Genomic DNA, 12,263 nt, shown 5'->3' on the forward strand with positions numbered 1-12,263 from the left:
TTCAACTACAGCGATAGAATGGAAAAGCTATTATCCTTCGAGGGGGAAAAAAACATTGAGAGATGACTTGGTAGAAGTGTTCATGAAGGGTCTGGTCAGAGATTGTAGAAGCTGTTCCCAATGTTGTGATGAGAAACATTTTACTCAGCAGGTGCTTAGGATCTGGAAAGTACAAATTCAGTCGTAGTGTTCAAAGTGGAATTGCAAAAGCACCTGAAGAGAGAAAAGAATTGGGGCTGTGGGAGTAGGACTGGTAGATTTGTTCTCACATGGATACAGCAGTCTGAATGGCTATTGCTGATGTTGCAATTTTTCAATGATCTTATGATTCGTATTAGCTGAAAGCCATTTTTCTAATTATTTATTTGACTGTTTTTGTCCCATAGTTAACTCTAATAACTAGCAACTCAGAAGATTGTTTTGCTAATTGCTTCATATGAACTATTTCTAATACCAATAGATTTGACTGCTTATTGTAATTAAGTGTGATAGCTAGCAAACTATTTAGCTGTGTTTACCTTAATTATAAATACTGATAGCATTATACTTAACTTATGATATTGTAAATATTGCAATGGAAATTCTTTGTTTTGTTCTTCCAGAAATATTTTCAAACCTCATTTGCTTGGATGCGGATACTGTTACACGGCACATTAGGAAAGCTCTACCAGATAATTGGCTTAAAAAGGTTGGTCATGTGACATGGGTCATCACAGATACTCAACACCCTCCAATACAATGGCTTGCACAATTCTGGGATTTTCTGAATAAGAATTGTAAAACTCTAGATAAATTTGAAGGGTTGCCACTTATACCACTCAGTTCTCTTAGGGATTGCATGGACAGTGTCCAGCTAGCACATTTGTCCAAGAATATAACTATTATATTTCACATGCAAAATGGTTACAAGTTACCAGATACAATTGCCAGTATAATTACAAGAGCTGGAGGTAGTGTAGTTCAAAGCTGTGATGAATTTCTAAAGCATCAGCAGTTAGCAAAATATGTATTTTTACCAAGCCCAAATAATGTTTTGAAACTGTTTTTGAATCTGGGTTGTGAGCAAGTAGTAAAGGAGATTGGTTCTATGTCATTTGAAGACAGAAGAGCATTGAGAAGTTTTCTTGCTGAAGCATCTGTATTTGATACTGACGAGGTAAATATATTATTCAAGTTGCCAATCTTCCGACAAATGACATCTCTCAGATCAACAAATAAAGAGCTTGTTACAGCAGGAACATATGGAGCTTTGAGTAATGATGTTTACCCGGAGATTCCAGATGATATGCCTTTACCTGAAATTGTACTTAAGTGTGTTGATGAGAAGGACAGGAGGCTCATGTTGATGAGGGGAAAATTACTGACCACAGCAGATGTTGCATTGCTCATGTTGAAGGGAGTGGAAACCCAAAAGTATGAACTTCAACAAATTGAAAAGGTGATGCTCTGGTTTCTAAAAAATAGTGGAATACTTTTTAAACAAAAACCAGAGTTATTCAACAAGTGCAAAACACTTCGGTTTTTGACATCAAAAGACAGACTTGTACAGGCTTCTGCCTTATTTGATCCAAACAACATCACCTTTCAACATCTCTTTCAGCCAGAGTATCAGCATGTCTTTCCTCCTCCAGTTTATTCTAGGGATGAGAAAGTTCTGCTGACATTGCAAAAGCTTGGGCTAAAATCAAAAGAAGACAGTATTTCACCTGAAGACCTTGTAAAGGTGGCACAATTAATAGACAGACGACACAGCCAGGCTAATGATATCAGCAATGTGTGTAAAAAAGCTGAAGCTTTAATTAAAGTATGCAACACAACGTCTGTTTTGGCCATCTGTTCTTATCAAACTGTAGAGCAATTATTGTCTTTACATTGGGTGCCCTGTAACAGTCTCCCAAAAGCATTGACAGAATGCACAAATTTAAATATTGATTTTAATAAACCTGAAAATGTAAGAGATTCAAAGTATGCCAGCATTATTGGATTAGTAATGCCACTTACTGACAAATTTACTGAGAAATCAAGCAAACTTTTGGGACTACTCAATCAACCACCACCTAAGAAGGTGGTTGAAAATCTTCTCTTCATTGTTGATCAGGTACACACCAATAGTAACTCACCATGCAACTTCCTGACAGATTTGCAAAGTATCTACGAGTATATGCAGAAACACCTAAGTCAGTTTAAAACTCTTTTACTTGCCATAGAACAGCCATGGATCTGGAATGGGTGTGGGTTTTCATACCCGCAGCATATTGTTTTTTCCTATCATGAAGATTTAGATCTCAGCTGTTATGTAAAGAGAGTCCCACGGGAAATATCCCAGTACAAAGAGTTACTGACTGAATGTGCAGTGAAAACATGTTTCAACGATGGTGAAATTATTCAAATACTTTATCACATAAAAGATAATTTAGATAAACTAAACTCTGGTTGTGGTAGCCCAAATGAATTAAAGACCATCATTTCCATACTTGATTGGATGCGCAGAAATAATCTTCCATTTAACAATGACCTTCCAGTCCCTGTATGGAAAGACGGCCAGGGTAGATTCTGCTTAAAACCATGTTCCAAAGTTGTTTTTTGTGATCTAGATAAAGCTACCCTGGAGGATATTATCAAAAATGAAAACATTTATATTGTTCATAAAGAAGTATGTCTTGCAATAGTTGAATGGCTGAATGTGCCTCCTTTAAGTAACAAAGTTTTGCAACCTGAATTAACTGGAATTGAGCAATATGGACAAGTGGAACCCATTGTACTGAGAATAAAAAACATTCTGAAAGAATATGATCAAGAACATGATCTCTTCAAAGAGTTGCTTCAAAATGCTGAAGATGCTGGTTCAACAGTTTGTAGTTTCCTGGTAGACATGAGACAAAACAAAGATGTGCCTGAAAGTCTTATTGATCCTGGCATGGCCCCATGCCATGGACCAGCACTTTGGTCATACAACAATGAGTGTTTTACTGATGATGATTTTCACAATATAACAAGAATTGGGACAGGTTCCAAGGAAACCCAAATCGATAAGATAGGTAAATTTGGACTTGGATTTAATTCTGTTTATCATATAACTGATGTCCCTTCAATCCTCAGTGGAAAATACTTACTTATTTTTGATCCAAATGTCACTCATCTTAAGAAACATATCCATTGTGTAACCAACCCAGGAATAAAACTAAACCTTTATGATCATAAGGACTTAATTCAAAAATTTCCTGGACAGTTTAATCCCTACAATGGAATATTTGGATGTAATTTTAAAACTGACTCTGGAGAACATTTCTATTATGAAGGAACTCTCATTAAGTTACCCTTCAGAACACCAGAGGAGGCTGCAGTATCAGGGCTTTCCAATAAGTATTATAATCAGAAACACATCATGTCCTTGGTGGAAAGCTTCAAGCAAATGTCAAAAGATCTTGTCATATTCCTAAAGAATGTGAGAAAAGTTTCACTGAAATTTATCAGTGAACATTCAGCTCATGAAAACCAGATAATCTCTGTATTCAAAATGGAAAGACAAATACTAAACTTAATTGAGATGGCAGATAACTTTCCAATTAAAAAAATGCAACAAAATGCTGTGAATGTACTGGAAAGTACAAATAAATTTTCTAAAAAAATTAGAAGTTTTAGCACCTCAACTATAATACAGTTTACAGAAGAAACTATAGATAATCCCAATCACATAAAATACTGGTTGGTTCATTCATGTTTTGGGATGGCAAAAGCCTTACAGATTGCTTGCAGTAAAACAACAAATACATATTTTGCCCCTCCTCTTGGAAGCGTAGCTATACCTCTTAAAAAGAAGAAAGAAACTGGACATTGGATGCCAAACACTGAAGTTGAAGTGGGACAGGTATTCTGTTTTCTGCCTCTTTCACTTCAATGTGGTCTTCCAGTTCATATTAATGGATCCTTTGCAGTTACCTCAAACAGGAAGAATCTTTGGAGCTCTGGGCCAAAAGGAGATTGGAATCAAGCCCTTTTGGAAGATGCAGTTTCCACAGCTTATGTTACATCTATTTCACTCATGCAGCAAATGTCACAGAAAGGAGAATTTGAAAATTATGATTACTACACATTTTGGCCTAATGTAAAAAATGTTGATAATCAGTTTAGAGTAATTGTGGAAAATTTCTACAAAGCAATTGCACATGGAATCAATGGTGTTACAGTCAAAGCATTCAGCAATGGAAAAGACTGGTGCCCAATCAACCAAGCTTGTTTTTTAGATTCATCAATTCTTAAAAACAAAAGAGTTGGAGAGTCTGCTGTTACTGAGTTTTCCAAATTTCTTTCAAAACCTTATATTTCAGTTCACTTACCAGAGTGGGTTAAACAAAGTTTTATTGCCAGTGGATGTGGCCATTCTATTGAACAGAACACATATGATTGGGAATTGTTTTATAAGGAAATTGTATTTCAGAACTTAGACACTATAAATCCCAAAACTAGGAATGATTTTATTATTTATGCAATTGATATAAGGAATTCTTCTATTGATGAAATGTTAAGCATAAAACCATGCATGCCAGTTAGTGGGAAGAAAGATCTCCAGTATATCAAAAATCTTGTACACCCAGAAGGCAAGATAGCTTGTCTTTATGATGCAGAGGAAGGGCGATTCCTTAGAGGAACTTCTGAAACTTTTCTCCATCCTGAGAGATTATTAAGGTTAGAAATGTTAGGGATGGTAAAAGACAAAATTGCTTTCCCTGAATTACTTGAAAGAGCAGTGACCATTAAACAAGTATGGGACCTTGACAGGAACAAGGCATACCAAAGAGTGCGTCATATCCTGGATCTGCTCAAAGACCTAAATCAGCTTGGTGATGATGAGCAACAAAACTTACAGAATGTGCCATTTCTTCCTGCTTTTCTTCCATATAGTCAGGAACAAAATGTTTCTTTAGATACTGTTGTTTTAACAAAAGCAAAAGACTTGTACAGTTGCAAGTTCCAATTACTAGTGAACATGACAGAAATGGTGTTAGACAAAGAACTGCTGAAAGGAACCAAGTTGTCCACTGAAGCTGTTTCCATTCTAGGTTTGAATAGACAACCACCCGTTAGGACAGTGTTGGAACAACTTAAGCATGTGTATACATACAATAATATAGCAACCAGTGATCTAAAAAGGATAACTAAAGAATGTTACATCTACTTAACTAAACAATTAAAGGGAGATCCAGAGTCAAAAAAGGAAATCTATGGTGCTGCTCAAGAATTCCCCTTTATTTTAGTTCATGGACAGTTTGTGTCTGTCAATTTGGTTGCTCGGAAGGTTTCATTTGATGCAGTTCCATATCTTTATGAACTTCCCAAAGAATATGTGGAATGTGAGGAATTGTGGAAGTGCCTGGAGATTAAGGAATATTTTAGACTGCAAGATTATGTCTCAGTTCTGAAAAGCATGTCAGATAAATACCATGGATCAAGGCTGTCTGATAGCGATCTTGCTATCTGTCTTAGAATTGTAACAACTGGATTCATTGAAGCATCCGACCAGGAAGACATTTTGCAAAATGTTCTGCTGCCCAATCAGCACTGTATTCTTCAGTCTGCTCAAACGCTGCAATACAATGACACACCATGGCTTGTTGTAGGAGATGATGTAAATCTCTGCCATAATCAGATAGCTAGAGAAACAGCTGTCCGTTTTCATGTTCAGACAATGAAACACCGAGCGCTGGAAGTTTTACAGGTCAAAGATATGTCTGTATGGGCACAGGAATTTGGCCAACAGGAAAAACTAACAGTACGCTTAAAAAATATCATCAAAGCCTATCCATCCAAGAAAGATATTCTAAAGGAGCTGATTCAAAATGCTGACGATGCTGAAGCCTCAGAAATCCATTTTATTTGGGATCCCAGAAAACATGGCACTACAAAAACCTTTGGCGAAGAATGGAATGCACTTCAAGGACCTGCACTATGTGTTTATAATAACAAGAAGTTTTCAGACAAAGATATTGAAGGTATACAACAACTTGGAGAAGGTGGCAAGCGCAACAGTCCAGAGAAAACTGGAAAATACGGCCTTGGTTTTAATTCAGTGTACCATCTGACAGACTGTCCTTCTTTTATGTCAGGTGACAGTATGTTGTGTATCTTTGACCCTAATTTGGCTGTGCTTTCCACAGCAAAGTCACATTCTCCAGGTGGTATGTTTGCAGTCAACCAGAAGTTTAAAAGTACATTTGAGGATGTTTATAATACGTTTCTTCCATCTTTCTTCAATCTTGAGGAAGGTACCATGTTCCGATTGCCATTGAGAACAGTAGAAATGGCAGAAAAATCAGATATTTCAAAGCAAGCAGCCACAAAGGATATGATTTTAGAATTGCTAGAGGTATTGAAAGACGATTCCGACAGTCTCCTTTTGTTTTTGAATCATATCAAGAAAATTAGTTTTCATAAAATAGACAAAAAGTCAAGCGAATTGCATGGAATGTATACTGCAGAAGTAGATATGTCTGAGGAAAGCACCAGGGAGCAGGAACATTTACGAAATTATATCCAAAAATGTTTGAGTTCCATGACTGGAGAATCCAAAATAGAATCCCATCAAGTAATATATGAAATGGAGATACGATCTTCTAACAAACATCCAACCAAATGGATATTAGCAAATAAAGTGGGGGTTTCTAATACAGAAGTAGCTGAGTCAGTGCAGAACTTTTGCTCAAGCTTGGGTCAGATACTTTTGCCTCGGGGTTCTGTTGCAGCTTGTACTAACTGCAACAGTTTTCAAGGTAAAGCCTTTTGCTTCCTGCCTCTGCCCATTGAGACTGGTCTCCCAGTTCACATCAATGGAAACTTTGCTGTTGACTTTGCCAGGCGAGATCTTTGGAAACAGGATGGGCAAAGTGGAAAGATGAAATGGAACAACTTTTTAAAATTACACCTGATTGCTCCTTTATATGCTGATTTACTTGATTACATGCAGAAAAAAATTGCAGACAGCAATGTGGATCCTCTAAAATTTAACAGTTTAGAATTATGCAAAAACTATATTGAACCTGATTACCTATGGTTCTTCCCTCATGTTTCTGAAGATGTTCCTCAGGAATGGCAATTAATGATAAATCAGATTTACAGGTGCATATATCAGAAGGGTCTTTGTCTGATCCCCACAATCAAACATGAAAGTAATCAATTACATGATGAGAAGAAGATCATTAATATTACATGGTCCAGTTTGACCAAAGAAAAACGAGCTGAAGTTCCTCACTTTGTAACTGCTCACATAACTGGGAAACTGACTGAAATTTTAGAAGACATTGGTATGAATTTAGTGCTGCAATCTGACTTTATGACCAAAGTATTAAAAAGTTTGGAAAGAGCTTGTATGGATGTATTCATTTTAAATCCAAGCACAGTCAGAAAGTTTCTTCAGATCCATCCACTGAACAACCCAGAACTAACGAAGACTAACTATCCCTTACTACTCAGCGAATCCCTAATTAAAGATGGGACCAGATGCATGGCACTTTTGGACTACTGTCTCTCTGATGTGAAGGATGGAAATTATAGTTGTTTAAATAGTTTACCACTGTTGGTCACACAAGATAATATGCTGGGAAAATTTAAACGCATCTCTCCCAAATATATTTCTAAATTTCATGATTTATTTCCGGAATCCCAGAAGTACTTTGCAAGCTATGATGTCAACAAGAAATATAAAGACTTCTTAGTTATAGCTGGCTTTTTAGAAGACTTCACAATTTCAAGGGCTGAGCAATTCATCCGAAGCAAGCTTGGTTATAAGTTTCAGATTAACTCCACTGACCCACAACTATGGCTGAACTGGACTGAAAATGAGCAGTTCATAGAATGGCTGAAAAAATTGTGGAAATATTTTGAGAGCCAAATAAAGAGTGATGATGATAAGGAGAGCACAGTTGATAAGCTTAAGTTATTATTTTCAGACCTTGCAATCTTACCAGTGTTATGCCCAAGTTATACTGACCAGCCCCTCCTTGCACCACTCGGATCATTACATAGTGTTATCTGCGAAATGACCCAAACTAGTATAGCACGAATTTTGCTGAAGCTTGGACTTGCTAAAATTGCTGCAGATTACTTTTCATTGAAAGTAATGTTTAATTTTATTAGACCAAATTCCATGAAAACTGATGATAAAAATGCCATTTTACAACATCTGCGTCTGACAAAATTAAACTGGAATAATTTAAATGAGTGGGAAATAGAATCCATTTTAAGGTTTCTTCATTCTGGAATTGAAGCAAGTGATGATAAACGTAAGTACCAGGAACAGCTAAAAACACTGCCGCTCTTTGAAACAATGGAAGAGACTTTTGAAAGTATTGAAATGTACAATGTGGTTTATATTCTAAATACTCAGTTAAGTGACACATTTCCACATTTGTATAAATTGGACAGTTCTTGTATGTTTTTGAAAAAAACAAGGATAAACACTGAGGTATCAGAAGATTTAGGCATTCAAATTATAGATGATCTGCAGTTCTTTATGGATTACATTCTTCCTAACATTGAACAAATATTTAGTGATCAAAAATTGGATGTCATACACCTGTTGTACAATATAATTTGCTGTTATCCCCTAGCCTATGAAGTGAAAAAAGAACAAGTTGTGTCTGGTCTGAAAAATGTAAAACTAATCAAAGCTAAAAATGGGATATTTCAAAAAGTTTCATATTTCTATGAAAATAGTGGACGGTTATTTAAAATTATGATTCCTGCAGAAAATTTTATTCCTGAGGACTTTTTTAAAGCTTTGGGATGCCACCTTGACGATTCCAATTTGAACAAATTGCTCAAGGATCTGGGATTAAAGTGCATTGTGTCTTCAGATGACTTTATTGCTTTTGCAACACAAGTTTCAGAAGAAGTCAAACTGCATGCTCCTTTGAAAGAACTAATTGAGAAAAGTGAAGCTTTAGTCACGTACTTATGCAGCATTAATGAGGAAAATCTCCAGAAGAATTTTTATGAAAAAGTAGCAAGTATCAAATTTGTTTATCCACACAAAGTTCGGGAGAGTTTGCGGGGCTTGCATTCTCCTTATGCAGAAGGGAGAAACTTTGTTGCTTTAAGAGATTCATTGGTGAAACATCGGGATGAAGATGAAGAGCTAGTTTGGACCTCAATGCCAATCCTGCCAACTAAATGTAGCCAGTCAAGAAATAATATAAATAGATTAAAAGCTGCTGGAGCTATTTGTAGTCCTCCAGAAAATGTAGTTATCGCAAACCTTAGGAAAATATGCTTAGCTCCCTGCACAAATCAGAGCATTATAAAAACCAGATCAAAAGTGCTTCAAACTGCTTATGGCTTTCTTCAAAATCGTGTATTTGACGTCCAAGCCCTGACAGACCTTCCCATTGTTCTTGTAGAAGAGGATTCTAAACTGGTAAAAATCAATGAGGTGGTGTTCTCTTTGCAAAATTATCTTGAGTTTTGTCCTTATTTATATCGGCTTCCCCCACTTCTAGCTCCATACCGTGAGTTTTTCCAGAAGTTGGATGTTGCTTTGGAGCCATCAGCTTCCCACCTCACCCAAGTGCTTCGGTCTCTTTATGGAGATTCCAGCAAAGTTAATAGCTTAAATCAAAACCAAATGACAACAGTGAAACGAACCTTATATTTCTTATTTTCACTTCTGGAGTCGAAAACAGAGGAACGCGCACCTGAGAAACTAAAGCCATTATATCTTCCAGCAAGTGATGGTTTTCTGTATGCATCAGAAACATTATGTTTTAATGACAGAATTACCACTGGTTCTAGAAGAGATGCCAGTGCTCTAAAAGAAAAGTTTAATTTTCTTCTAGATCTGGCTGAATGCTATCTAAATCCTGATCCTTATAAGCAAATAAATCTTATACAATTTCTACCTGAAGAGATTCGCCCCAAGATGCTTTCACAGTTAACAGAGGAAGTACTCAATGAATCAGTCCTACGCATATGTCCATATGGAGATAATTGTGCATTCAGAAATGATTTTCACAAGATCCTTGTGTCCTCTAGTTTTAGAATTGGGTTAGTGAGTTTGTTAAAGGGTCAGTGTAGTGGAGAGCTGTCTGTGAATGATGTTGAGCGTGACTGTGAAAATGTCTTTTCCAAAATACAAATTATTTGTTGTGAGAAGCTGGAAACTATCCTTTGTTTAGGATCAAGACAACTGAGTAATACCAGCATTGACAAACAAGTGTACACTAAGATGAACAACATGGGAAGTGGTGTGGTTTATCTGGAGCATAGGGAGAATGTGCCATTCAGTATGAAAACTGTGATAATACATTCTCTGGCCACAGAGATTAATTTACTCTTGAAGAATGCTTTAAACAAAGATTCACTGTTAATCTTGGTGTTGATGCTCAGCTGTGAAAATCCAGAAGACATCCCAAAAGTACTGGAAGGTAAAGGCATCCACACTGGTAAGTTAAAATTTGAGGTTTCCCTGGACCTGCCAAATCCTGGAGAACCAATTCCTGAAGAACTAATTCATACATTAGAAATGGATATTATGTATAATTTCAGAGTTGGCGAGTATGTAGGTTATAAAGGCCCCACTTCCAACGAATATCTGTATGCCATTTTTATTGAACGATTAAGCACAGATACGTTTTTCAAAGATATTAGAATGCAAAAGTACAAAATAAAAATAGGACATGACTCATTTATTGTAGTCAACCATCTTGATGTCTATAAATTCATTCAACAAAAAGCGCCTGAGGAGGTCAGCCAGAATCTTGTTGTATTAGATTTGCCAAAGGACCAACAACAAACATTTGGTCAGAAATATGAATCTTTTGACAACATTAAGAAAGAAATTCAAGAATACCTGAAAGAAATAAGGAATCTTCCAAGGGATGAGAGACAAAAGGCAATTCGTCGTCTTTACCTTAAATGGCATCCAGACAAAAATCCAAATAATATTGAAGTGACAACCAAGCTGTGTCACTTTATTCAAGAGAAGGTAAAGCAGCTAGATATCATCAATGCTGAGAATGGAAGCAGCTCGTCAACTTTCAAAAGCTCCTTTTCTCATAAAGAGGAAGATTTTTCTTCTTTCTTTAACCAATGGAATACTGAAGCATCAAGGCATAAGCAGAGCCACTCACAGCAGAAGAAGAATCAATCAGCAAGTGAATTTTGGTCATTCCCAAAGAGAAGTCAGTCCAACCCAGAAGAAGCTCAGAGATGGTTTAGACAAGCAAAATGTGACTTTAAAGCAGCACCCAATGACCTGGGCAGCACTGGTCGCGACTGCACTGCCACCGAATGGCTTTATTTTAAAATCCATCAAGCAGTGGAAAAGGCTTTAATAGCTGCAGAATACATATATAGTGGAAAATGTGTTAATGACCACAGCATTACTTTCCTTGCTAGCCAGGTATCTAGATATAGTACAAAACTCTCAGACCTGGAGAAGGTAGTGATTAAACTTAGAGAGCTTGGGGTAGATAGCAAGAAGACCCAGTATCCCAACTATCATTCACAACCCAATGTTCCAAATGACCAATTCAAGGCAGGGCATGAGCAGGAGGTTCTGAATTTAGCACAAACAGTACTGGACTATATTGAAGACTATATCATGAGTAACTCATAAAAAGCAATCTTCAATGATCAATGCTGTTTTAATGTAATTAAAAATCAATGTCTGACTTTAGACTAGAACTATTGCTTATGCACAAAAATTGCAATATATGTGGTTAAGTACATTAAATTTGTCACCTTTAAGTACTGATATTCCATAAATTCTTGTTTGACCTTGTACACACAAGTGTTTGACACTGAGGTACCTGCCAATTGAACAATTTACTGATTAGAATGCTGACAAATGGTTACTGTTTTCACTGTAATTTACTTAAATCAGTTTCTCCATGTATATATCTGTTAAATAATTGCTTCTATTCAGTGAATATAAACTTTAAATCTAAAACCATTTTCTATCTGCAGTCATTGCATTCAGTTTTGTAAACAGCAATTTACAAATAAAATAAGATTACTGAAATACTCTATTTTGTCTGAACAAAGTATTTAAGGTATATGGTTCAAATGAAACAATAATGCTGCGAATAACCGTTTAATACTTCCACTACTTCAGACAAAATTACATTAAATTAATCCAGCTACAGCATCTACATTTTGTAGCTTCTGTTTGCAAGAAGGTGTAGTGTTCCTTACAAGTGCGTGGATTGTAAGAGGGAGTATGTTATTTTACTTTACAGAAACTATAATGTTTAATTAGATGCCTGAGCATA

At 36.3% G+C, this 12,263-nt stretch overlaps 1 protein-coding gene across 7 annotated transcripts in view; it reads left to right on the plus strand.

Annotated features, from left to right (window-relative positions):
* The window catches only part of si:dkeyp-118h9.7 (sacsin), a 99,705-nt gene extending 87,701 nt beyond the window's left edge, over positions 1-12,004 (plus strand). For all 7 annotated transcript variants that reach the window (XM_043679387.1, XM_043679389.1, XM_043679388.1 and 4 more), the window contains one exon: positions 603-12,004. In XM_043679387.1, the coding sequence (XP_043535322.1) occupies positions 603-11,608 (11,006 nt within the window). In that variant the 3' untranslated portion in view covers positions 11,609-12,004. The remainder of the gene's footprint in view (positions 1-602) is intronic.
* Positions 12,005-12,263: the final 259 nt, after the last annotated feature.

This window comes from Chiloscyllium plagiosum, chromosome 39 (genome assembly GCF_004010195.1).
Source record: "Chiloscyllium plagiosum isolate BGI_BamShark_2017 chromosome 39, ASM401019v2, whole genome shotgun sequence".
Classification (NCBI taxonomy): Eukaryota; Metazoa; Chordata; class Chondrichthyes; order Orectolobiformes; family Hemiscylliidae; genus Chiloscyllium; species Chiloscyllium plagiosum.